At 44.6% G+C, this 27,332-nt stretch overlaps 3 protein-coding genes and 1 non-coding gene across 5 annotated transcripts in view; 3 read left to right on the top strand and 1 right to left on the bottom strand.

Annotated features, from left to right (window-relative positions):
* Positions 1 to 8,385, top strand: part of RUBCN (rubicon autophagy regulator) — a 78,471-nt gene extending 70,086 nt beyond the window's left edge. Inside the window, exons 23-25 of one of the 2 annotated variants that reach the window (XR_008553848.1) lie at positions 1,229 to 1,363; positions 1,839 to 1,933; positions 8,362 to 8,385. The gene's annotated coding sequence lies outside the window, so the exon portion shown is untranslated. Of the gene's footprint in view, positions 1 to 1,228; positions 1,364 to 1,838; positions 1,934 to 2,530; positions 2,924 to 8,361 lie in introns of those variants that run through there. The other variant, XR_008553847.1, reaches the window with a different exon arrangement.
* Positions 8,386 to 9,370: 985 nt separating this feature from the next.
* Positions 9,371 to 17,222, top strand: MUC20 (mucin 20, cell surface associated). Its single transcript, XM_037526603.2, has 4 exons — positions 9,371 to 9,446; positions 10,761 to 12,074; positions 15,429 to 15,520; positions 17,029 to 17,222. Exons 1-4 carry the CDS (start codon positions 9,371 to 9,373, stop codon positions 17,095 to 17,097), a joined length of 1,551 nt encoding a protein of 516 aa, XP_037382500.2. The 3' UTR covers positions 17,098 to 17,222.
* Positions 17,223 to 17,841: 619 nt separating this feature from the next.
* LOC119258351 (small nucleolar RNA SNORA51) lies at positions 17,842 to 17,974 on the top strand. Its single transcript, XR_005128215.1, has one exon. It is a non-coding gene; the product is annotated as a small nucleolar RNA SNORA51 (small nucleolar RNA).
* A 4,547-nt stretch (positions 17,975 to 22,521) lies between these two features.
* MUC4 (mucin 4, cell surface associated) overlaps positions 22,522 to 27,332 on the bottom strand; it is a 34,255-nt gene continuing 29,444 nt past the window's right edge. The window contains 4 exon segments of the mRNA XM_037526602.2: positions 22,522 to 23,024; positions 23,931 to 24,093; positions 26,041 to 26,261; positions 26,829 to 26,920. Coding sequence (XP_037382499.1) covers positions 22,829 to 23,024; positions 23,931 to 24,093; positions 26,041 to 26,261; positions 26,829 to 26,920 — 672 coding nt within the window. The 3' untranslated portion in view covers positions 22,522 to 22,828.

Below are 27,332 nucleotides of genomic sequence, written 5' to 3'. Positions count from 1 at the left end.
TAAAACTTTGTCTCCCACTTTTCCCCCTGAGTTGTACATTTCCTCATTTCCCTTTCACTTGTAAATAAACCTTTTATGAACCTTTCGCGTGTGCCTGCAGTAGAGCATTGATAAGTCCTTTTAAGCGCGCGGGTGAGGACCCACAGTCAGGCACCCTGTTTTGTATCGGGGTTGCTCTACAACAGTTTTATTTAAAGAACAGATTTATTAGGGAAAGGGAAAGGGACAGGTTTGCTGAGAGAGGCCTGCATGGCTGCAGGCGGGCGGCCTTGAGGAGAGTGGCCTCTGCTGAGGGAGATCAGTGGAGAGAAGCCCCCACATGGACAGGTCGTGGGCAGGCAGGAGGCTGCTGCCCTGCAGAGGAGAGAGTTGGTAGGAATAGGCACCTGCATAGGCACAGGTGGGCAGAGGGAGTGCTGCCCTGAGCCTGTGCATAGACTGCACTGATACAGTCTTCTGTTTGGGAGGGGCTCACTCCTTGTGTGTGGATGGTTTGTGCCATTGACACTTCCTATAGCAGTCTTGATAGTTCCTGGCTGTTGCACCTCCTGATCTGGGCGTTGATGTCTAAGAGTCTTGATTTCTATAAGTGGGTTAATGGATTATGCTAGCACCTCACCAAGTGTCAGTGTCTCCTCATTCTACCTCATCCCCTTCCCCTCAGCCCCTAAGTTTCAGATCTTTCGTTTTCGCCAACGCTGTCTCATCCTTTCAGGAACCCCTGACACGACATTTTGCCGGAGGCTGGTCCCTGGCACCTACCTCCTTGTGTGAGTTAGGTTCTTGACCTTGTATCTCCTTTCCAGTTTTTCTATTCTTATCCTCCGTCAGGGAACAGCTCTGAGCAGGGCGTGACAAGGGTTTTTAAAGCCGTAAACCGCATCCGAGAGGTTGCAGGTGCCAAAAGCAAGTGGGAGTACAGAAGCTAAAATATGCTATTACAAGCAGCAGAGCATTTGGCCTTGTTCTGGGTTCCAAGTACGGGGTGCGGGAGGAGCGGGGGTGGTGGGTACATGTATCCTGTATGAACAGGAACTCGGCCTCTCATTGTCTTGAACTTGGACCGGAATTTCGCTTTTTTCTAACGTCCACTTGAAACAGCCTGAGCGTGGGCCCTAAGGGGTCTGCTACCTTCTACACATTGCTATTCATTTTTGTACAGTATTTGATTTCTCCCCTCAGGTGTAGGGCCCTAAATACATCCCTTTTAATGTCCCTTTTTCTCTAGGTAGCTGCTCCCAACCCCAGCCCCTGTGCTGCCTTGGGACAGATGACCACTGCAAGAGAGGAAATTGCTACTGCGATGAATTCTGCCATGTAGTGCCAGACTGCTGCCCTGACCACCATGCTCTCTGTAACCCTGGTAACTCCTATGGAGGCGCCTTTTGAGTTCTGGCAGAGTTGGATGCTGTGCCTGACAGAGGAAAATCCCTGATGTGTACTACAGGCCAAGGACAGGATATAGATTGGATAACTTCTAAGGTCCCTGACAGTTCCACAATCCTCACATTCTGTCCCTTTCATGTCAAAGTGTTATACATTCCTTCCACCTTTGTTTCCCTACTGCTCCTCTCCACCTGCTGCTCCCTCTGAGCCACTTTTGCATATCCCACAGAAAGGGTTAAGCTGTAGGTGGTTGGAGCTAGGAGTGGGGAATGGAGAGGTCAGGTTCCACCTAAGTGCCCACCTTCTCTTGCAGTGTGGAAGTCTCTTGATCTGCACAATGTAGACCTCTGAGGGCAGATAGACTCTGAAGAGCAGTGCAGGGATATTGAGCAGGAGCAGGGAGGGGCATGGGCGGCAGGGAAGAAGGCAGGAGTTTTCACCCTGTTTCTCAGTTCTTCGGGCTACCAAGATGGTGCTACAGATGGTGCTGAGGATGGAGAAGCCACCAAGCCCTGACAGAAGCAATCTAAACTGGATGCAGAGCATGGTGAGTGTCCTGGAGTTTCACCCAGAATGGTAGGCAATCTCTTCCTATCTCCCTGTCCTCCAGTCTCCAAAGTTGGAGAGCAATTATCGAAGGGATCCGAGGCCTGAGCAGGGACAGAGCACCATTGCAGTCAGGCTTCAGGGTAGTAGGAATCCGAATTCCTACCCATGGACATTGATACTTGAGTTTTATAGTTTTCATGGTCATGAAATATTATTCTTCTTTTGACCTTTTCAAACCATTTTAAAATATATTAAAAAAAATTCTTAATTTCTGAAATGTACAAAAACAGGCAGTGAAACAGACTGGCTGAGGGACTGGGATTTTCCACTCTCTGCCATAAACCATCTGTTCTTTATTTTCCCTCTGTTTCCTGGCTTCAGCCCTGACCTGGCCAGAGCTCTCTTCTCAATGCTGGAGGAGAGGCCTTGGCCCCCACCCTAACATATATGTGGCAGCATAGTACAATGGCAGGAGCATGGACTCAGTAACTAGAAAAACCTGGGTTCAAATCCTGGCCTCATGATTTATTACTAGGTGACCTCAAACAAATCCTTCAGTCTTTCTGAGCCTCCCTTTTCCTCACCTGTGTCCTAGAGTTCTTCTTGTAGGGCTATTGTGGAAGGGCCTGATTCTGGTGGATATACAAGAGCATGGTTATGTGGAAACACTTGAATAAGCTGGAGAGGGAAAAGGCTTTGCTTACTGCTCACTTAGGTACAACAGCTTCTCCAAAGCAACTTCCCAGGGCTGCCCCTCTCCATCTCCATGAAGGGAATCAAGAAGAGAGCCTGACACCTCCCCCGAAGCTCCTCCCTACCGAAGGCAGCAAGGCCTGCGGAGCAGAGCTGGTGCTCCCCCCTGGGCCTGTTGGGGCCATTATCGCTGGACCCAGTGATGCTTCTACGTTGGTTCAAGTAGAGGAAAATGGAAATCTGTGGTTGTTATAAACACATTTAAATGTGCATAGCATCAGTCATACAAATGATAGAACATAAATCTTGTTGATGGTATTTGTTATTTTGTAGTGGTTACAGTGAATATAGCAAACATTTCTTGAAAGTAGAAAATAAGAACTTAACACCACTTTGGCTAAGAAAGTTGTGCCTCTCTCCTTAATATTCTTTCCCGGGTTCCACATTATTGCTGGTAAGTCCCCAAATGACCTGAACCCTGCAGGTACTCACCTACCCCCTTCTTTTTCCAGGGTGAAAGGAGGGATGGGCCTCTCTGGTGGCTGGGACTGGCCTCATGGGGGGTCTTCTTGTATGCAGGATTTCATAGCTCTAGGAGGATGAGACCAGGGTCTCTGGGGTCTGCTGAACCCATTATCTTCCCTCCCAGACCTGCTTATCCTGCTCTGTGGATGGTTCCCTGTTCTCTAGCCTTCTGGACGCCAGACTTCCGGATCGTCTTCCACTTCTCTCTTCCCCAGTTCTCCCCCTGCTAGGTGCTGAGTGTTCCTAGTTCCACTTGACAACAGGGTTCACATCTGCTCCCCTTACAGCACCACTGCTGAAGTTTTAGGCCACAGCTCTTGACTGGTCCTCTTGCCTTAACCAATCTCTGCCCACATTGCACCACCCAAAACAGAGATCTGGTACTGCCAGTTCCAGGTCAAAAACCACTTTTAGATTATAAGAACAAAAGAGTGGTTACTTAAAGGGAAGGTGTCAGGAGGGGGTGGTAAACCATGTAAAAGGGCTCAGGTGTGTGGTGATGGATGGAAACCGGAATTCTAGTGGTGAACATGAAGTTGAACATACAGATGCTGGTCTGTAATGAGTACACTTGAAATCTAAAACATGTTATAGAACAATATTACTTCCATAAAAAACAAAATAAATAAATAAAGTTCCAAACAACAACAACAACAAAACCCCAAGCAAACTCAGCCTTTGCAAATCTAAAAACTGGTTTTTAAGTAAATGATGGCATAGAAGGCCCTGTCAGCATGGGGCCCTGTTACTGGTGTGTTTTAGCTTAAGTTTTCCTGGATGCAGAGCCTGAATAATTAATATGGGAACATAACCCAAGGAGCAGGGATGAGGGAAAGGGGAAGTGGAGCAGGGAAAAAGTAAGAGCAGTACAAAGATGTATTATACAGTTGGCCTTTGGCTTGATCCCATGGAATCTTCATAAGATCCCATGGATCTTATGGAATTTGCCTGAGACCTGTCTGTTTAGGGGGTGAAAAAGGAAGCATCGTCCATTGATTCCCATTTCCCTGCCTTCTGGGTTGCTCCATGGGGGATAACTGTCCCAGTGCTCTATTATTTGGATGGCCAAGCTAAAGAGCTCTGGAAACATCCCAAGCCTTGGCACCAGGGAAGTGCTGGGGTAGGGAGCAAGGTGTACAGGACAAGGCACTACCTGGTCACTCTTAGGAATCTGGTCACTGCAGCAGTGGTTGGAGTGGGAAGCAAGGCCAAGAGAACTTGAAGCGATACATAAAAGCTGCCCCACCTGGTGGCTTTTGGGAACATAGGCTTCAACAACTCTTCCAGCTGTGGATTTCTCTTCCTGCTGAGTCTGGGAAGAGACAGCCCTGGGCCCTGTTTGGGAGAGCCCCCACTCATACTTCTAGTAGCTGAGCTCTCCTTTCTTTACCAGGAAGAGTTTTTCAGGTTCCACTCAGTGGAATGAAGCCTCTGCAGCTGGGATCATCCTGTGGGTCTCAAAGGAGCCCAAAAATGCTGACTTGTGGGTTCTTTGCCTCTCTTGGCTCAGTTGTCATTTTCTTTCCAAATGCCCAGAAACTTCATCTCCTTTTCCTGTGTCTCCTACCTCACTACTCTACTCCAGCCATAGTTAGGTTTATTCAAACTGAAGAGACAGTGTCCAAGATGTTCCTATACTGGCACAGGTTCTTTGCTAGTTGAGTGTGCATATATGAGCAAGTGTGAGTGCATATTTTATTTCTACTTGGCTCCATGCTCCCTCACTGAATCCTCCAAATACCTTTCCTGTGAAAGTCATTTCCCTGGCAACGGCATGCCACCTGGGAAACAGAGGGCTCCCTGTGATGCAAGTTAAACTCAATGAGAAACCCACATCCACAGAAAGTCTAAAATTAAAAGGACTGAGGACACCAAATGTTGATGAGAATGTGGAACAACTAGAACTCTTCTACATTGCTAGTGTATGCAAGAGGGCACATTCTATGTACTAAAATTAAACACATGGATACCACAGAAATAGAAAAGATCATACAAGACTACTATGAATATCTATATGCCAACAAATTGGGCAGCCTAGAGGAAATGGGTGAATTCCTTGAATCGTATGACCTCCCAAGAATGAGCCATGAAGAAAGAAAATCTGAACATACCTATCTTGTATAAAGAAATTGAAACAGTAGCCAAAAACCTCTCAAAAAACATCAAGTCCAGAACCAAGCCTCTTTTCTGGTGAATTTTAGCAAACATTCAAAAATCTAATACTCATTCTTCTCAAACTCTTCCAAAAAATCGAAAAAAGGAGGAATGTTTCCTAACTCCATTTATGAGGCGCCCATAATTCTGATACCCAAAGCAGACAAAGACAGCAAAAAAGAGAAAGGAGAAAGGAAGGGAGGGAGGGAGGAAGGGAGGAGCAAAAGAAAACTACAGGCCAATTACTTGGATGAACATGGATGCGAAGATCCTGAAAACAAAAACAAACTAACCAAAAAAAACCTAACAAACCAAACTCAACAATACATTAAAAAGATCACACCCCATCACCAAGTGGGATTTATTCCAGGGATGCAAGAATGGTTCAACACATGAAAATCCATCAATATGATTCATCAAATCCACAAAATGAAATATAATAATCATATGATCATTTCAATAGATGCAGATGTATTTGATAAATTCACCATTTATTTATGATTTAAAAACTCAATGAAACAGCATAGAAAGAACATACCTAATGACAATAAAGACCACATATGACAAATCCATAGCCAACTTCACACTCAATGTGGAAAAATTGAAGGCTTTTCCTCCAAAGTCAGGAACGAGAGGATGCCCACTTTCACCACCATCATTTAACATAGTATGAGAAGTCCTGCCGGAGCAACTAGGCAAGAAACAGAAATAAAGTGTATCCAGATTGGAAAGGAAGTAAAACTGTCACTATGTGCAGATGACATATTATACATAGAAAATGCTAAAAATTCCACAAAAAATTTAGAAGCAATAAATGAGTACAGTAAAGTTCACCCTGTAAGATCTTTAATCTTATATTTCAAGGACATCTGATCAAGTCAGCTCTGTTATCAGGCCTTTAGCCGGCCAGTGCTCTGGGCTTTACATGACACCTTGTCCTGAGTCAGATTCATCCCTAAAGATGCACTGGTGTTGTTGTGAGGGAGGACGCGCTGGGTGTGCTGAGGGGAGTAGGAATTGGTACAATTGCCACTGATCACAACTCCATCCTTCCGGTTATTCAGGCTGAAACTTCACAGTTGTTCTTCCTCTTCTCCCTCTTCTGCTTCTCCCTCTTCTCCCTCTTCTTCCTCTTCCTCTTCTTCTTCTTCTTCCTCCTCATCTTCTTCTTCCTCTTCTTCTTCTTCCTTCTCTTCTTCTTCTTCCTCTTCTTCCTCTTCCTCTTCTTCTTCCTCTTCTTCCTCTTGCTCTTCTTGCTCTTCTTCCTCTTCTTCTTCCTCTTCTTCTTCCTCCTCCTCCTCTTCTCTCTCTCTCAACTTTATTTGAAAACCACATCAGTTTTACTTTCAAAATATATTAAAAATATGACCAATTCCCACCACCTCCTCTGCTACCTCCAAGGTCAGAGCCTTTCTCATCTCTTGCCTGGACTAGAGCAAAAGCCCACCTCCCAGTTTCCTCCTTCATTCTGAGCACAGCTGCCAGAGTGACCCTTCTAAAGCCCTGGTAGTATCCTGTCTCTCTTTACTCAAGACTCCCTGGGGGCAGCTCCACCACAATCACAGTAACAGCACCAAGACCAACAAGGCCCTTTATATCTACCTCCCCCCACTGACACCCCTACCCAGTTCTATCTCCTGTAGAGGTGTTGCTTGAACTTGTTCCTGCCTTAAGCCTCTGGTCCTTTGTAGCAGTTTCAACTGCCTGGAATGTTCCCCGCATGTATCCCCTTGACCAATTTTCTCACCAACTTGGAGTCACTGCTCAAATCTCACCAAGTTATTGAATATTGCAACCTCCCCTTCTCCCACCACACACATCAGGGTCCTCTTATCTCTTTCTTTTCTTTTTTCTGTAGTATTCATCCCTATATAATTCACTTATTTATTATGTCTACTGTTTGTAATCTCTCCTCACTAGGAAACTGGTTACCTGAGTTCAGGGATCTGCTTTACTTAGTGATGTATTCCAAGTGCCTAGAACAGTGTCTGGCTTATAGTTGGTGCTCCATAGAGATGTGTTAAATTAATAAAACTAGCCCGCTACTCTTATTTAGGGTGAGAGCTAAGTTGGCTGGAAAAAAACATCTAGGAACATTCTAGATTAGAATATTATGGCCCCAGGACCAACAGTCATGTGCCAGGCTTGGAAATTCACCCACATACAGAGGAAAATGGAGCAGACAAAATTCAGCAAACCCAAGCTAGCATTCAGCCAGGGTTCCTTCCCAGCAGTTTCCTGTTTAGATCTCATCAGAGACAACTGGGCTAGAACTGAGATATTGATCACTTAAATGATAAAAAGGAAATGGAAATGGAGACAGGGAATCAGAAGGGGAGCATGAAAAGCCCCCTGGAGGGTGGGGGTCGGGAGGGGAGGGATTGGGGTCAGAATGGGGCGTTTGCAATTGTATGGGGGAATATAAAAATAAAATTTATTATTTAAAAAAAAAATGAATGTAAACTATCTCAATAATATTTTATATTCATTACAGGTTGAAATGATAATATTTGGGATATATTGGTTAAATAAAATATGCTATTAAAGTTAAAAAAAAAAAAAGCCCCCTGGAATACTTCTGTGGATAAAGTCACTGGCTGCTGGAATGAGGAAGTCCCTGTCTCAGCCTGGGTGGGGCAGAGAGGTGGCTCAGGTAGGCTGAGTGTGGCAGAAAGCAGCTGCATTTTGATGTGATTTCTCTTTCTTTTCTCCGGGGACGCCTTCCACTAGATCACATGGTAGTAGACATGGTCAGTCAGAATTTGGGTCATTGCTATGCCTTAGGCGCCTTTCTCTCCCTGAAATTCCCCAAAGGGAAATTTACCCTCCCATGTTATAAAGTGAAGGGGACAGGTTGAATGGGAGGATGGACGTTTGACCCGCCAGGAGTATGCTTCCAATTAATGGTATAGTGGAACTGGGCTCCCAAATCCCTAAACCTTAGTTCTGGATGTGTCCCAGATGGACCCCCCCTCAGCCTCTTCTCAGAGTCTTCCCCACCTGACCTGGCCTGACTCCCTCCTCCTGGCAGCAGAACCCTTTTTCCCAATGCAGGGTGAAGTTCTAGAAGACAGTCATACAGCCAAGGTAGAACTTTGGACTGCTTGGCCTGGAGGACCTTGAAGCTCTTGTTGATGGAGGTTCAGAGAGGGTAAACAACTTGTCCAGGACCACACAGCTTCTGTGCTGCCATTAAAGAAGTAGCAGGAAACAAACTTAGGCCTTCTGATCTCACTATAAAGTTCCTTTGTACATGGAGATTTTGTGATTTCTTGATGCTAACCCAGCAATCTTTCTTCTACCCTAAATATGCTTTCATCACAAAACTCTTGCTCTGAATGTAGCCTTGTCTGACCACTGGCTGTAATCAAAACAGCTCACGTCCTTGACACCTTGAGAGGGTAAAAGTCTTCTCTAGGGCATTTGGAGATACATGAGCAACTTCATTCCTCTTCTTGTGGTCAAATCCCCAAACCTTTACCAAATTTTCACTTTTGCGATCCGAGGCACATTTTCAGTCTCCCAGCTCATGTCTTCCCTGCCCTGTACCTCCCATGAGACTGGAGGATGAGGTTTTGGTTTGAGCAGGACATTGTCACAATTTCAGGACACTGCAGATGGAAGGATGTTAGGCCTCAAAGTCCTGCCCCACACTGGCTGTCTCCTCCAGACCCCATCTCTCTGCTTGAGTATCTGTCGGGGTTCTGATTCCTTTATTGAACACAAGAGGCCAAGGCCTAGGCACGGAGCAAGGGCAGGGGGCAGGTGGGTGGGAAGGGTGAAAAGCTACCTCTTATGGCCTTGCAATTGTGAAAATGATTCTGTATCTTCAAACCAGACTTCAGAGAGGAGAGGTCACTGAACAACAGGGTGGGAGGGTTAGCTTGCAACAGCCTAACCTGCTGGCTCTCAGCCTATGTGTTTGTGGTGGCCTGTCTGAATTCTGGAAGCTACGCAGTCACACCTAGGCAGGCACCGCCCCTCCTCCCTGGGTTGAGGAAGCAGGAACAGTTGGCAGTGAGAGAGAGGCCAAGGGCGCTGGGTGACTGGAGTCCCGGTTAAGATGGGCTCTCTCTGGGGCCTAGCTCTGCCCCTTTTCTTCTTCTTCTGGGTGCCTGGGGCCCCCAAGAGCTTTGCAGGTAAGTGGGTAAGAGGGCCTTTGGGCTTCTCTCCTGGGAGGGCTCTGAGGACGTTCAGCACTGGTCACCCTTAGTGGTGAGGGCAGTTCTCCTTGAGCTAATTATAGTCATCAGACTATGTTGATAAAGAATATGCAAAGGGCAATGTGTCCATTTAAGCCTGTATGATGTTGTGGCCCATACACAAGTGACATCATTTTGAGGGTCATCATTGTGAGGTGACGTTGTGTTTGTCTATGTGTGTACGTCAGTGGGGTGGGAAGTGTGAGGGGGCCAGGGCAGCTGGGCTGGTGCCAAAGAATGTGGCTTGACAAGATTCTAATGCCTCTTAGAATTTCCTTAAAATGTACTTTTCTATGTGTGAGAAAAGTCTGTCACAGACTCCTTGGGGAAGGTGAATTCTGAAATAGGCAAGGCTCTCACGACAGAAGAGAAGTAATGATCTGCAATAGGAACTGTGCCTGCATTATCTTTCTTTCAAGACTTCATTTTTAAAAGTAGTGTTAGGTTGATAGCGAAATTGAGTGGGAAATAGAGTTTCCATGTACTCTTTCCCTGCCCCCTTGCGTAGCCTCCCTCATTATCATTTTCCTGCTCTGGAGTTAGACTCGATGAACCTACATTGGTATGTCATTATCAGGTGTTATTTTTTGTGGTTCACAGTAATATTGAGAGGATGAAAGAGAGATAACCCATATATCCCCACGCATTATCTTTTTAATCCTTATAATAACCCTATGAAAGAGGTGCAATATTTAATTACTCTGCTCCCTTGTGAGACTGAGTCTCCCTGTGTTTAAATAAGTCGCCTGCAGAAGCCAGAGTTTAGAGCCACCCTTGCCTAACCCCTGGACCATACCACCTCCTGCATGCACTCATCTACCAGGCTTGTGTTGCACATTTTATATTTATTTTAGTCTTCACAGTACCATGAAATAAGTACTGTAGCTCCATGTTACACATAAAGAAATGCAGGTTTAGAACCAGGGTCACGGGCCTCCCCGGTGGTGCAGCGGTTGAGCGCTGGGTTGCCAAGCTGCCCACAGCCTCTGCAGCACTGGTTCAATCCCCGGCTGTCATGCGAGGGTCCCACATGGCGCACAGACCTCTCCTGCTGCCCACTGCTACCCTCAGCAGTGTACTTCGTCAGTCTGCCTGTTCTGCTCCCCGCTCTGGCTCTGGTGAATTCTCTCACTCTCCCACGCTTCTGACTGTACCCAGTGCTTGTACAAAAACAAAAACAAAAACAAAAACAAAAAAAAAACGCTTTAGAACCAGGGTCACATGTTTACAAAGTCGGTTTACCCAATACAGGCCATAGGACCAAGCAACCAAGCCCTTTGGTGACAGTGAACCACATAGAGGTGCTTGCTGTGACGCCAGGGATTGGCACCAGCTCAGAGGGAGACTTCCAGACCACTGACCTCACTGAGATCTCGTCACCAAGACTCACCCCTTTGGAAACTCAAACCATAAGCACCCGGATGTCTGTTAGGAACTTAATCCTAGCAGGTACATTTTCAGAAGCAAAGACCAGGGACCCCAAAACCATTTTTCCTGCAATAGAAACCAAGGCCCTCACAAAAATAACACCTTCCAAATTCAAGGTTGTGATCCCCACTTCTATGGCAACATCAGTCACAAGTGGCACAGGAACAGCAATGACCACAGTTGAGATGGTCAAAGGCAGCCATCTGTCAGAAGATGTCTTTGACATCCTTTGCACTGATGACAGCTCTGAAGAGGTAAAGAGGATCACTACTGATGTCTTGACATTGGCTTACACCTCGGCAGAAACGGAGACCCTACCCTGGAAGAGCAGCCCCTACCCTGAGAGCACAGCTCCAGCCATTCCCACCTCCCAAGCCCTGGCACCTGACACCACTGCCCCAGCTAAAGCCTTGATTGCCTATAACATCACCGACACCAAGGTTATCAATTGCAGCATTATAGAGATAGAAACAACTGCGATCCCTGAGACTTCAGACACAGATCACAGCCCTGAAGAAAAAGGAAAGACCCCATCCACCCCTGAGACTTTTGCAATGTCTGATTCCACTGAAGTAAAATCATACCGCACCAGAACCACAGCCACTGTGAAACATTCGTCAATAGACAGCACCACAGAGTCAGCCGCATCTGACACCACAGTCGAGACTCCACTCACTGCCAACAGCACCACAGAAAGAGAAACAACAGCAGCCAAGACCATCACACCCAGTGGAACTTTGATGACAGGCAGCATGAACCTGGAAGAAACCTCAGGCCCCTCTGTTGAGACAACAAGCCACAGCAAGTTCTCAATATCCACAGAGGCCGGGTCAGCTTCCCCTGTGGAGTCCTCAGCTACAGTCTACAGCCCCTCCAAAGTAGCCACCATCAAGAACTCCACCCCCTCCCAGACTTCTACCACAGATAGCACCACCGCTGGACTCTCCCCCAGCACAAGGAGCCCTGGTCCTTATGTCTACCTGACTACCATCAAAGGCAGCCAAGAAACAAACAGCACCTTAGCCAAGACCAGAGGCTCAGAGGGGACCTCAAAGACAGACACCATGGCTCCGGGGAAGACCCCAGCAATCCTACCTACCAGTGCTTGGATGAGGTGCACCACAGATGTTACTGCAAGTAAGTGGCTTCCCCCTGTGTGACCTTTGGGGATTTGGGATTTGAAGTCTCCAAGATGTTTCACATCTAAGGAGTAGGGAGAAAGGAAAGATGTGGGGGTCTGTTCTGAGCCCTGTCTCTGGAGTCACCTCCTCATCTTCTCGTGATTCTTGCCAAAATCTATAACAAGTAGATTAGGATAGTGTATGGAAAGACTATGAGGCTGCAAATCTGGAGGAATGACTTGAGATCTTGGCTCTGCCCTTAACAACCTCAGCGACCTAGGACAAGTCCCTCTCTCTCTGGGCTGCAGTTTCTTCACCTGTCTCTGGAGGGGGTTGTGATGGATGAGCTCCGAAGTCCCTTCCATTACTGCTCTCATATAAAATTAACTGAGTAACTGCTGTATGTCTTAGAAGGTCCCAAATTTTATTTAAAAGACATGACCCTTGTGCTCATAAACTTCTGGTTCAGTCAGAGCCACAAAGAGGGGCAACATTTGGGCTTGTGACTCAAGTTGCCAGCCTTTCAGCATGTGGGGCCTCTGAAAGGGGGGTTCACTGGATATACCTGCTGGAGCTAGAGTGGTGGCTACTTGAAAAGATAAATTGGGTGAAAGTTTGGGAGTTTAAAGCTACTGGTGCTGTAATCTGAGATAACAGACACTTCTCAGGTGAAATCAGAGGCTCCTTGGCCAGCATATAAACTCCGCACCATTTTCTGTCACTTTGTCCTCGTGTTCATCCATGTAGTAACTTTAGCTTGCCCTGCCCTTTTGGGATGAGAAGTGAAAATATTAATCACAACCTTACTGAATACATATTTTTTAAAGTATAATTTCCCTTTTACTTTTTCCTCAGAGGAACAGTTTTTCTTCAGTCCTTATAAACTGAGGTCCTTACATGGACTTTGGTGGAGGTCATGGGGGAGCCCCCACAGGTCTCAATTGGGGTGTTCAGTCCTTCCAAGAAGGAGAAGTGTTCCTGACTCCTCTGCTGTGAATGACGGCCCATGCAGTGATGTAATTTCACATACAGCTTGGAAGCACGCAGTCATCAAAGAGACTTGCTTCCGAAAAGTCCTGAGGGCTATGGCCAATACCATGTTTAGAATGACAACCTTCTTAATGGCCTTGTTCTTGGGCACACATTGGGCACAGCTGCACAGCGATAAACTGCTGCCCTCTTTGGAACAACCATTACTTCTTTAAAAAAAAAAAAGATTTATTTTTTATTTACCTATGCATACAAGAACTGGGGTGCAGGCCAGAGGGGCGGGGTGTGAGAGGATTCACCAGAGGCAGAGTGGGGAGCAGAACAGGCAGATCCACTGAAATACACTGCTGAGGGGGGCAGCAGGCAAGACAGGAGAGGTCTGATGCACCATACGGGTCAGCTCCCTGTCTGGGGATCAAACTCATGCCGCAGTGGCTGGAGATAGCTTGATAGCTTGACAGCACTGAGGCTTTAACCCCTGCGCCACCAGGAGGCCCCCATTGCTCCCATGGTCTATTGTTGGCCATCTTGGAAGCCAGGACCTGAGAGAGACCTGATTGATTATCTTATTCTGAGGAGGGGTGATAACAAATCTTTCACACCGGTACACACTGGCACCAGTTGAATGTTCTCTAATGCCAGGTGGGTTGCATGAGCTTTACACATGATATCTCTTCTGATTATACCTTCAAAACAACCATATAAGGTGGGTATTATTACTGCATCTGAGAGGTAGGAAATAGGTGTAGACGGTAACTAAATTATCTTAAGAGAGACTAGTGGTATTCAAATGGAAGTCTGTTTGATGCAAAAACTCATAGTCTTCCTAGTGGGCCTTTATTTTTTATTTCAGTTTTTAATTCAGTTGAGTAATTTTATTTTTAATTCAGTTTAGTAATTATTATTATTATTACCACCCTTTATTGAGGTAGCATTGGTTTACAACACTATTATTGAGGTAGCATTGGTTTACAACACTATTTATGATTTAGGGGAACAGGTTCACACCCTGTCAGATGTATGTTACCACCCCACCACCCCATCCAGGAACCCACAGTCTTTTTCCATTGTGTCCTCCCTTTCATTTATTATTTATTGGTTAGATAATAGATTCACATGATTTAAATGCAATAGGTACAAAGGGTACACCATAAAATGTCTTTCTCCCTCTACTGTCCCCAGCTACCCAGGTTTCCTCCACATATAACCAATAGTATCCCTTTCTTTTGAAGCCTCTTCTGGATATGGAACATGTATATGGAAATATATATGTAAATTATATATGATATATAATATATATTATAGCTTATATATTATATAATGTAGCTTGTACATATTATATTATATATACTATAACATAATATATTATATATAAAATATATATTATAATATATTATAGCTATAATATATTATAGCTATCAAGTATTATATATTATATATGATATGTAATATATAATTATTATTATATAATGCATGTAAGTATGATATATATAAGAAAATATCTTTCATCCTGTTCTTTTATGCAAGTGGGACATATGATAAAACAGATTTCTGTTTGTTTTTTTCATTTTTTTTATGGCTCATGGCATTTCATTTTTGTTTTACCAAAATATATTTAACCAGTCTTCTATGGATGAATATTTAAGTGGTTTCCAGTATTTTGTTATGAAAAACACTGTAGTAAATAGTACATTTCTCACATGCATATTATTTCCTGTAGGGTAGATTTTTTTCTTTCTTTTTTTTGGGGGGGAACAAGGCACTATGTTATAAAGGAAAGGTAAGTTCAATGGTTTGTTAGATGTTAAAGAAAACCAGAGAGGGAGATCAAGGAGGGCACAGATAATTACTGAAAAGTTTTGGGTCTTGAGGGACTGGCTGGGTATGGGTAGGTGGAACACAAATTAGAGGATTTTTTTTGTGAGAGGAAGACTGTTCAAGGAAGGGCTGATACGATCATGGGTTCTTCAGGGTGAGAAGATTAATATGTCAATTAGTTGGTTGCAGATATCTGAAAGCAACTCAGGAAAGCTTATGCAAAAGAGAAAGCAGTGGCAGGATACGAGCAGCGCACAAAAGAGAGTCAAACAATTATGTCTTGGGAAGGACAGCCTCCAGGAACCAGACGGCAGATGCCAATTAAATGATTTGTTTTCTTGGTGTCCTTAGTTAACTTCCCGTCACACTTGCTGGGAAGACACTACAATGAGCCCAGTTATCCTCATTTGTCTTTATGGTGAGTAAGTGTGAGATCCCATGTGAACACATGGCAATGTCTACATATCTGTGGCGGGGAGAAAGAGGCTGGTAGTTCAGGGCACATCTTGATTCCTGAATTGATTTAACCATATTTCATCTTCCTACTGTTTTCAACTTGCAGGGGATGATGGAGGCATCCTCCTCCTGCGGCTGAATGTGGCCTCCCCAGAAGACCTCACTGACCCCCAAGTGGCAGAGAGGCTGATGCAGCAGGTGAGTGGGCACTTTCTCAAGGGAAATAGAGAGATTCCTGGGGACACTGGGGAAGATCTACAGGATACAGAAGAGCAACTGCTACCCCTGGGAGCAGTCTGTTTCTTGGGGAAATCAGAAGCTAAATCTAAGGATCCCTTCCTGGTTTTCCTTCTGTCTATTTTACCTGAATTTTGAGTTCCCAGTCCCCTTTTATACTATGTTTCAAAAAAATATTTTTCCCTCACTTACAATTTCCTCTGTCTCTAGAAAGTGCAGGCTTTCTGGCCCTTGAGCCAATGATATTGATTGTCAGGTAGGCAGGGTTTTTGGCTGCAAGTGGACAGATCAACTCAGAGTAGCTTACACAGAAAAGGCAAGGGATAAGCTAAGAAACTAGAAGTGGTTCTCTAGTTCCAGTTATGTCTGGACCCAGCAGCTCAAACATGAGCATCAGGATTTTCTCTTTCTCTCCCTGCTTAGCTCTACACCTTTCATTTGTCAAAGTTGCTGTGCATCTGTAAGGAAGGGTGGTTGTGATGGCCCTATATTCACAAGGAACTTCCTCCCCCAAGATCTGTATAGCATACCAAGGAAGGTCTGCCTTTATTGGCATGACCAGCCCAATCTGGACCATATAGAATGGGCCTCAAAGGAAATAAAATGCTGGGCCAAAAACAAACAAATAAACATGTAGATGTATGGTCTAGATGAGAACCAAGATCAGGATATACTTGTACAACTAGTTGGGAAAATTCTTCTAAAGTCCACATCACTGGCCCAAGCTTCCAGGAATAGAATTCTGGGCTTTGGGGGATGGTGTGACTCATCAGAAGATTAGGATGGGTCATTTCAGCCTGGCTCTTGTGCCCACATAATGCTGCCATACATGGGAAGTGGAAATATCTGGGTCTGTGAAGTTCTCTTACTGGAAGCCCATTAGGACTCCCATAATAAGGAGTTCCTGGAACATGACAAAGGGGGTTTGAATGGATCAGCCAAATAATTGACAAATGCTCATTATGTATGATAATAAAAGAAGAAAGCATAAATCCGATGGAAGAGGGACTCTAGGGTTGTGCCAGATCTGAGCCCTAAACTTGAAACTATATAGACAGTTCAGGAGCAGGTCAGGAGCTGAGGTGCAGGAGCCAGATTATAGGGGTACTTGAGTTAGTTCTTGTTGAGAGTTGCCCACTGGTAGAAGGCTCGGGGATCAAACAATGAGCTAAGGAGTCAGATAGTTCTGTGTGAATTCTAGCTCCTCACTATGTGCCCTTGGTAAGTTAATTCCTATCAGTTTCCTCCCTCATAAAATGAATAGAATACTACCTGCTTTATAATGTTGCTATGAGGCTTAAACGGAGACATAGTGTGCATGAAGCACCTAGTGTGTGCCCAGCTGCTGGGGTCTCAGGAAGTGTCACTGCCCTCCTCATAGTTCTTTCCCACTGTCGCTTCCTGCCCTTGGCATGTGAGCTCATGGTCCAGATGGGCTAGAAATGCCAACTGCTTCCTTTGCCCTCTAGCTCCTTCGCGAACTGTACTCCCATGTGCCTCCCACCCAAGTCTCCCTGCTGCGTGTCAGAAGGGACTAGAGCACCTCAGCAGCAGTCAGGCATGGCCTGTGCAGAAAGGGGCAGTGCTGCCTATGGCTTGGGCCCCCACCACAACTGGAGCTTCGTGACTGCAGGAAAATGTCCCTGGAGGTTTCCCACAGAGGCAAGTGCTCTGAGCCCCTTACTCCAGACATGGCAGTGGGACTCTGGTTCACGTCTGCTGGGGGGGCATGTATTAGGAGAGGGTCTTCCTTGGTTCTGCAAGTGTCCTTGGATTTTCTTTGGCAAACGTTTCAATAAAAAGTGACCTGATCACCCATTTGTCATCTGCTGTGTGCTTCCATCCTACATCAAAATTGATGTCTGTGTGGCTCAGAAGTTATCTGAACTGTATGTTTTGTGACATTTTTATGAAGGAGAAATTTTGTGCAACCTCACCACTGCTTCCTCCCTTCATACTCCCAGTTTTTGGTTTGGACCTTGATGACTCCATTTACTGAGACTGGCCTGGAGCCTATTGAACTGTGAGCTCCTTCAGAACAGGGACCATGTTAGTTTATCTCAATTGCCTCTAAAGCTAGCAGAGCGCTGGGCCTGTGGCAGGATCACAGAGAATGTTTGTTGAATTCACTTGAATTTCAAATTATGACACAAGAAGTTTTAAAAGAAAGTCTGTAATAATTATTCCTACTGCATAACTCATAGTATATAATTTTTTAAAAATTAAACATTTTTTTTCTATAAAAGTAAAACTTGCCTATGATTTTAAAAATTTGAAAAATAGGCCTGTTAGTGCTTACCACAGGCTCTGTTCTTTATGCTGACTGTATAGAAAGAGGAGGCAAAGTAAAACCACCCCACATACACCCCAGTCCAGGCCCCTGGTCTGGACTGTATTGTGAATGGGAGGACATGGAGCTGAGAAAAAAAGTTTTGAAAAATTCAAAAAGATCAAGAAAAAATTTAAGAAATGGGAAAAGAAAGGAAGAGAAAGAAAAACAGTTCTTGAGTCATACCGTGTAAATACAACTATTATTAATGTATATATTCAATCTCTTCGCTTGATTTCTAGAGATACATTGCATTCATCATTTCCGCAATCAAAATCATGATCTTTCCCTTAAACCTGCTTTGCCTGCATCTTCCTCAGTTAATGACAGTTAAATTCTTTAATGCTTAAGCTAAAATCCTTGGAAACTTTCTTTATCCCTCTATATTTTTTTTCACATTTAACATCCAATTCATCGGGAAATTTGTTGGCTCTACTGCTGTCAAAATCTGCCCAGAATCTTCCCTCTCCTCACCATCTCCACTGCTCTCATCCTGGTCCAAGCTGTCGTCATCTCTCATGAGGATTAAGAATATCCTCCTAGCCCATCTTCCTGTTTTCAGCATTGCCTCCTAGCCCTAGTCTAGTCCCAACAGGTCAGCTAGAGCTGTTGATTTTACAACCTCGGGCAGACCATGACATTCCTTTGCTCCAAACCTTCCCATTTGATTCAGAGAAAAAGCAAAATTCCTACAATGATCTGCAAAGCTAACATGCACCTGCCCCACCAGGCTCTCTAACTTGCTCGCTGCATCCTGGTCACACTGACCTCCCTACTGTTTTTTGCCTGTTTCTGCCTTAGGGCCATGGCATATGTTGCTCTGTCTGCTTAGAATGCTTCTCCTTCAGATATCCACCAGGCTAACGCCCCCACCTCCCCTATCTTCTCAGCAAAGTCTACCTGAGCATCCTCTTCTTTGATTTTCTTCATTACACTGACCACAGCCTAACATATTTTATTCAAAAACATATTTTTTTTGTACCTTGTTTATTTGTCTTCATTATCTGTCTCCCTCAGCTAGAATGAAAGAATTTTCTCACTATAGTATCCCAGCCACTGAGGACAATACCTGGAACATAAAAGGTGCTCAATAAATATTTGTTAAATGTGTGAAGGAATCACCAAAACAACTTGGATATTGCTCTAAGGGGAATATGTATATTCAATTGACTTCCCTTCCTCTGGCGGGGTGGAACAGAATGAATTTTAGAAAGTGGATTAAACAAAAATCAAACTGTCATCCCAGCATATTTCTTCAGTATCTACAATGAAAGAGACTATTTTGGGTATCATGGGGATTCAGAGAAGTCTATTCCCATGGAGAATAAAGTTTATAGGGGAGATTAGGCATGCATAGAAATAATAAACTGAAAGAACCACTCTATACTACCATATAGGGCAAAACCAGAGCGTCTTAAGATACAAAGAGCTCTTATAAAGCAATAAAAGGCAAACATACCTGTTCAAGAGTGAACAAATGTCCAAGACAAGCAATTCACAAAACAAGGAATATAAGTGCCTCTTTACCACGAAATTGAAAATATGACTTTACTTACAAGAAAAGGTTAATTAATATGTGATATATTACCTATTGTGTGCCAAATAGGTAAGGATTTATAAAAATTATAATATTCATATTAATGAAGTTGTGAGAAAAAGAGTACCCTTAAATACTGCTACTGTGCACAAAATAGGTACAACCTTTTTGAAGGATATTTTGGTGATTTATCTAAAGAGTTAAAAATGTACATCCTTTTAGGCTGCAAATCAAAACCACATCAGATATCACCTCACTCCTATTCTAATGGTTATTATCAAAAAGACAAGAAAAAGCAAAGATGTGTTGGAAAGGAAACCTTCTTCATATACTGTTAATGGGAATGTAAATTGTCACTATGGAAAACACTATACAAATTTCTCAAAAAATTAATAGAGTTACCATGTGATGCAGTAATTTCACTTTTGGGTACTTGTCCAAAGAATATGAAAACAATAATTTGAAAATATACATGCACCCCTATGCCCATTGCTGCATTATTTACAATAGCCAAGATATTAAAGCAATCTAAATGTCCATTGGCATATGAATGAATGAAGATGTGGTAGACACACACACACAATATGCTGTATATATGTGGTAGATAAAGGAATCAGTTTAAAAAAGATAAAATCTTGCCATTGACAACATGGAGAGACCTTGAGGAGATTATGTTAAGTGAAATAAATAAGAGACACACAAATGATTTAATTTGATTTAATTAATTGGTAAAATACAAAGAAACAAAGCAAAGGAACTAACAAAATGAAAAACTAAGATACAGAGAAGAGATGGGTGGTAGCAAGGGAAAGGGGTTTGGGGTATGGCTGAAATGGATCAAAGGGGTCAAAACTACACTTTTGGTGATGTCATGATGTAGTGTATACAGATGTCAAATTATATTGCTGAACATGGGAAACTTACAATGTTATAACACAATGTTATCTCAATAAAAATTTATTTTAAAAAAGTGATTTTACAATGAGATACCACCTTACACCAGTAAGAATGGCACATATTAAAAAAAACTAGCAGGGCCTTCCTGGGTGGCGCAAGGGGTTAAGATGCAACCTACAAGTCTATCTGCAGTCACTACGGCATGAGTTCGATCCCCCACCAGGGAGCTGCCCACATGGCACAGCAGACCTCTCCTGTCTCGCCCGCTGCTCCCCTCAGCAGTGTATTCCAGTCAGTCTGCCTGTTCTGTTCCCCACTCTGTCTCTGGTGAATCCTCTTACCTCCTGCACCTCTGGCCTGTACCCCAAGTATTGTATGCATAAATAAATAAATCTTAAAAAAAAATAAATTAAAAAAAAAATCTGGCAACAAGTGTTGGCAAGGAATCTTCTACACAGCTGGTGGGAATCCAAACTGATCTAACCACTATGGAAAGCTGTGTGGAGGTTCCTCAAACTACTAAAAATGGAGCTACCATATGACCTACCAATTCCACTCTTAAGAATCTACCCACAGGACACAAAAACATTAATTCAAAAGGATGCATGCACCCCTATGTTTATTGCAGCACTATTTATAATAGATAAGCTATGGAAACAACCCAAATACCCCAAAATAGATGACTGGATCAAGAAGATGTGGTACATATACATCATGGAATATTACTCAGCATTCAAAAAAGATAAACTCATGCCATTCTCAGCAACATGGATGGAGCTGGAAGGGATTATGCTCAGTGAAATAAGCTAGAAGGAAAAAGAAAAAATATCAGATGGGTCACTTATAGGAGAAATATAGGGGAATCAAATAAGGGATTAGGAAAAAAAATAATAATAATAAAAAAAAGCCAAAATCAACAAGCAACCATAAATCAGAGACATTCTGCGGGGGGGGGGGGGGGGGAAGGGAGAGGGCTCAAAAACAGGGGAGGGAAGAGCACAAGGGACTATGGTGATGGTGCACGGGTGAATTGGTGGTGGGGATTTTACGGAGGGGACTACACCTGAAAGGAGAAAGCAAATATTGTACAAAAATGAACAATGATGTAAAATATACATAAATAAATAAATTTAAAAAGAAAAGAGAAAAGAATGTGGTTTTATGTGGAGGCTTGATTACATTTTGGGGCCTATGAACCTTGTACATATGGAGAGGCTTCACCTGCTGGAAAAAGTCAATCTCGATGTAAAGCAGACAGTTGGGACCCTCTGCTCAGATCAAAGATCATATTTCTTAGCTTGAGCACCAGGTTTATAACATGTGACTTCCTTTCCTGCTCTATGGCCACACTTGATTGGACCAGCAATAGATAACTGATGCAAGCTGAACCCATTAGAGTCTTGCTTTGAGGATCTGGTATTTCGGACCAAGACAGTTACCAGCTTTCTGCATAGATTTGGAACTGAGGTGCTTTAGACACAGGAGTTGTGGGTCAGATAGATGTAAAGTCCTGCCGGCTGAGAGAGGATGACATGGAAGCTGATTACATTTCTGGAACAAACAGACAATGTGGCTGAGGGATGACTGGTGGAGAAGCCCAGAAGACTCTACCTAGGACCCAGGTAGAGACAGAGAAAGTGTATCAGGATTGGCTGCCCATGGTCTAAGGATGGCATGGTGGCATGCTCCTCTAGTTGGTTCCTGGAAAAGGAGCTGAAATAATTGAATCCCTCCTCCAGGGAAGACACAATACATTTATCCTCTTGAAAGTGATGGACAGAGACCAGCAACATAGGGAGGGGTCCTTAGAGAGTCTTGGATATCCCCTATGGGAATATCTCTGTTCTCCTCAGAGGGAAAGCCTTGGCATGTGTTGTGGGGGAGGGGAAGAAGCAATGTGGAGAGTGACACAAGAATCCAAGTCTACCCTAGAACAACTGGGGCTTCCCCACAGGGAGTAAGAGGGCTGAAGCAGGACTGTGTCCAACCCCCTCTGCTCCTCCACCAAGTGCCCAACATTTAATCTCCACCCCACATTCTTAGCCCTTCAGTCACCAGAGGAAAATCAACCATGAAATCCATGGTTTTCGAAACACAAATGATAAAAGGGATTTTATTTAAATAAACTTTAATTAGAAGTAAACTGGAGAATTTTGTATGTAAGTCTATTTTAACTTAAAGCCACCCCCTGTTATTAACTCTGGTGTGTGTGTATTTGTGTTGTGTGTGGGTCAATGTCCATTCTTACACAATGTCTGTGTAAGAATCCACCCATTTAAGCTATAGGTCTTTATGGCCTTATCCTCTCTGCCCCAGTGTCTACTGACAAGGTATGTTCTTGCCCTTTTATTATTCACTCCCATTATTCAAACTTGAAAAATCCTGATTCGCCTTCAGTCACTTTCTCTTTTCCAGTCTCTCCAAAGCAATGCCTAGACGTGTGTGGGTAAGTTTAGGGTGGGTCTTGAGGTATCTCAGGCCACAACTGCCCCTTGGTGGGGAGGCCTCAACTTGCCATGTCCAGGGGGTAGGAGTACCGGGTCCTGGGGCAGCCCCAGTAATGCAGGACCACAAACACCACAGTCCCCAGCAGCAAGACGGTCCCCAGGGCTCCAAAGAGGATCCCGAAGAAGGCTCCATGTTTTATGCTCAGCCGCTCACAGCGCTCTCCCCAGGGGGTGTAGATGGAGAAGGGCACACAGCTGCGGGGAGAGGGAACATAGTCAGGAGCTGGGAGGCAGCGCTCAGCCTCCTCACTCCTCCTTGCCGGCTGGACCAGAGATGGTTCTCCACAATAGGCTGGGCTCCCCTCCAAGGACAGAGATGGACAGCCTTGAGGCCTAGCTAAAGTGTGGCCACTGAGCAACAGGAGGACGCAAAGGGTTGAACTCACTTACCGTAAACTCACTTTGAGTTAACTACCCCACAAAATGTAGGGCAGGACTGAAGTCTTAACCCCAGCCTTGTCACACCTTTAATAAGGGAGGGGAAGGGGCTGGCCCATCCGTAATTGCAATAGAGGCGAGGGTGGGGCAGGGTTGAAGCAGTGCTGCCTTTGTCTCCTTAAAAGACCTGCTGACTTAGTGCACTTCCTCATGGGAACTCAGACTTGATGAAGCAAGAGGATACAGGGCACCAGTTCCAGAAGGCCTCTCTGAATGAGTACTTTGAAGGAGGAGGGGGCTGGGCCTGGACACAGTGAATTCCTTCTCCACGGGGAGACAGCAGGGTGTCTACTCCAGAAGCACTATCAGATGGGAGACTTTGGCTTTGGAAAGCACATCCTGCCACCTAGCTTACTGGGTACCTTGGACAGGTTCTTTATCATCTCTAAGTTTTTAGATTTCTCATCTTTAAAATCATCATCATACCCACCTGGTGGCTAGTTTGATTTTCAGAGGTAATACAGGACATTTATTCTTGACAGAGAGTAAGAACTCAGAAATCTTCTTCCCCACTCTCTTTTTTTCTGATTCCACACTCTCTCAGTCACAAAGGGAGCTCTGTGAATTGTCAGCCAGCATGAGCTCTAATGGCGTCCCTGGACCCCTAGCTATATCTTTACCAACTTGGTGCTGCTCTCGCCTCCTGTTGCTCCGTCCACTCACCTGCACTCGGGCCCTTCGATCAGGTGCTGGCACCGGCCTCCATGCTCGCAGTAGCCCTGACTGCACGGGGACACACAGGTAAAACCATCCTGGGGGCTGTAGAGCAGGTGGTAACCCTTGTAACCATTGCAGCTCAAGCGAGTCTCCAGAAAGCTCACATTCCCTGTCAGGGAGGACCGGGATAACAAGGAAATCGATAGATGAATGCCAACTGCATACTTTTTGGATCAAGAATTCCAATCTTAGGTGTTTTTCCTGAGAAATATTTGGATGTCTGGGGCAGCACAGTTTATAGGCGTAGCAATGTTTAACAGGAGGGGTTTGTTAAATAAGCACAAGGGCGTGGAAACCACATTGGTAAAGACATTCCTGTAGCATATAATTTACACATGATTTACTATGTTTTGAAGTCAGCCAGTTCTGAGTTGAAATTCAAACTTTGTTACCAACTAGTTGTGCAATTTGAGGGAAATCTCTTAACTCTTTCAGCTCGGGTTTCCTTATCTTTAAAAAGGAAACACTAGGGCCTCCCCAGTGGCACAGCTGTTGAGTGCTGGGTTGCGAAGCTGCCCGCAGCCTCTGCAGCGCCGGTTCGATCCCCGGCTGCTCCCCGGCCACCGGAGGAGGGTCCCACATGGCGCGCGGACCTCTCCTGCTGCCCACTGCTCCCCTCAGCAGTGTACTTCAGTCCTTCTGCCTGCTCTGCTCCCCGCTCTGGCTCTGGTGAACTGTCTCACCCTCCTGCGCTTCTGACTGTACCCAGTACTTGTATAAATAAATAAAAAAAAAAAAATCTTTTAAAAAATAAATAAATAAAAAGGAAACAGTAATAACAGTAGCTACTTTGCTGTGGACTAAAAATGAGGTAAAAGATGCAGAATATTCAGTCCAAGGCTGACACACAGTAAGCGCTCAATACATGGCAGCTGTTAGCATAGGCCTCTATCTAAAGTATATTATATCACACTATATTCAGTCATATAAAGCAATGGATCTGATGGGAGTCTGTGCACAATATACAAGGCAGTATGTTCACAATCATTTATGTAATGAAGTTATCAAGCACTAGGTGTGATATGATCCTTTTATACATAAGTATATATGTATATATATGTGTGTATATGTATATTGATATGTGTGAAGGTTTCTATTCATATAAGAAAATTCAGAAGGAAATGTGCAACGTGGACTTGTCTCTGAGGGTTGGGATTATGGGTGGTTACTTTTTCTCTTCTTTTTGTTAATTTGTGTTCTTAAGTCTATACAACCAGCATGTTGTATGATAGAAGTGGGACTTCACTTGTTTGTTTTCTTTAACAAAAGCCATAGTCAAGTTTGGGGTCGTTGTCCCCTTACCCCTAAACCCATCCCCTACCACACATGCACACAGTAAGTTTGAGGATTTCATGTTGTTGCCCCCAGGAGGGAGGTGGCTAGCCTGGATTCTAGAATAATTTTGCTTGGTTCTGGACCCAAGTAAACAGTTTCTGTTGGGTTTGGAATGGTCACTGACCAGCTCTCAGCTTTTTCCCTGAAAATAGGGTGAGCGCTTCCTCTCCCTCTCTGACAAGCTTGCCAATTTATCTCATTCTCATTTTGGGATTTGTTCAAGTCAATCGCAGAAGTCCCATCTGTTTTTCTGGGTTGTGGAGGCCTGGATTGGGGAATGGCTTTCTCACAGGGTGACAGACCACCCCCCCCCCTTTTGGGAAAGGACAGCTCTGCCCTGGGTCAGGTTTACAGTGTTTAATTTCATATCCTCCAGCAATGACATTTTAGGGAAATCATCCTCAGGTCTATGGAAAGAGGAACACTTCAAGCTGCAGCTGCTGGAGTAGCTGCTCTCTGAGACTGCACCCACGGAGATTCATCAGGAAGGAGTTTGTGTTCCCGTTTTCAATCTAGAAAGCTGGTAGGTAAAATGTCTTTCAAAGATTGCAAACAAACACAAAACTCTAAATTAACTTGCTTCGTGTTTGTCATGGCTCTGTGTAGGACACTTTTCTGCCAGGGGTTTGTGTGGGTTAAAGATCTGTGACAGCCTCTCTCCACTTTTCTCCTCCCCCCAGTTATTCCTGTAACTGTCCCCCCACCCCAAATAGTGACTCACAAGCCTCCAGACTGAATACTTGTCTAGTGGAGATGGGGTAGAAGATCACGTTGTTCCTGGGCTCCTCGCTTCTCTTCCATCTCTTCCACCGGTCCTGGAGCAAGAAGGCCTCCACCACAGCTTCCAGCAGCTGGTGGTTTAGGAAGTGGATGACAGGGCCCCGAGGGCGGTACTGGAATTCTGAGGTGACTGCCCAGTGCTGAAAGCTCCCCATACGAGTCCTAGGACAAGTTAGGGTTAAGTGGGCAGCTTCAGGGACGGTGCAGGCAGGAACTTTGGGAGAATTAAAGAAGTTTCTAAGATAAGGCAGAGAAATCCAGGAGGGCTAATGAGGACAGTAAATTTTAAGGTTAACAAGGAGAGTAAATGTTAAGTGAACCTGGACAAGGGTAGTGAGAGAAAGACTAAGAGCTGTAAAGCTGGACACAGCTGCCCAGACAAGTACAGACACTGACAGAGAGCCAGCCACCAAGAGGATGACGAGATTTCAGAATAGAGAAAAAAGGTTTAAATATCCCTTAGGCACATGGCGTCTTTTGTCCCTCCTTGGCATTGCTGCTTTGCAGCCTTTACTTTTGTTCTTTTTCCTCTAAATCAACTTTTCTTTACTCTAAGTAAAGATTTGCTTCTTTCAGTTTATTTGTCTACAAATTCCTTTTTACAGCTTCACGGGACAAGAACCCGTGGTGGTTCAGGGCTAAACAAGCAGCGTACACGGGCTTCACATCAGAGGCTCGCTGCGTGGGAGGGACACAGCGAGGAGTGAAGGAGTGAGGGAGAGAGGACACGGGGGCCAGGGGGGGCTGTCCACTTACGTTTTTTCAACTTCACTGTTCCGGAGAAAGGCCCGGACGTCCAGGTTCCCCAGTGTGTAGGCCACCTAGGGCAGAGGATGGGGATTGGGGGTGGAGGGAGGTAATGGAGGGGAGGCCCAGTCCAAAGAGGAGACCCCTCCTTTAATGCATATATTTATCCCTATCTGTTTCCTTCTTTGAATGTGAGCCCTTGGTCCCCAGAACTTTCCTCCCCCATCTGTTCAACCCCATGTCCTAGCCTAGGCCCGTGATTGGCTTGGGTCTCTGCTTAATTAATGTTTGTCATTTACATCCCTGGCCCCTGCCACTGCTTCCTATGACTATCTAGAATGAATGGTTCCTACTTTGCCTCTGATCCTTACCTCATCCACGATTCTCTCCCCAAATGTTTATTGAACATTGATCATGTTTAGTCAGACCTAAGGATGGTCAGGTGCTGGGGATATCAAGGTGATTTGGAAATAGTCTATACTCAAA

This window comes from Talpa occidentalis, unplaced genomic scaffold, assembly GCF_014898055.3.
Source record: "Talpa occidentalis isolate TD23 unplaced genomic scaffold, MPIMG_talOcc4v2.1 talOcc4.4, whole genome shotgun sequence".
Taxonomy (NCBI): domain Eukaryota; kingdom Metazoa; phylum Chordata; class Mammalia; order Eulipotyphla; family Talpidae; genus Talpa; species Talpa occidentalis.
The sequence above is the reverse complement of the archived record's forward strand: the minus strand, read 5'-3'. Positions and strand labels throughout refer to the sequence as shown.

What these genes read in the sequence shown, in the direction of transcription:
- MUC20 (XM_037526603.2), top strand. Translation starts at nt 9,371, where the DNA reads ATGGGCTCTCTCTGGGGCCTAGCTCTGCCCCTTTTCTTCTTCTTCTGG. An exon ending in CACCACAGATGTTACTGCAA is followed by an intron (nt 12,075 to 15,428) that starts GTAAGTGGCTTC and finishes TTCAACTTGCAG; the next exon opens with GGGATGATGGAGGCATCCTC. An exon ending in CAGAGAGGCTGATGCAGCAG is followed by an intron (nt 15,521 to 17,028) that starts GTGAGTGGGCAC and finishes TTTGCCCTCTAG; the next exon opens with CTCCTTCGCGAACTGTACTC.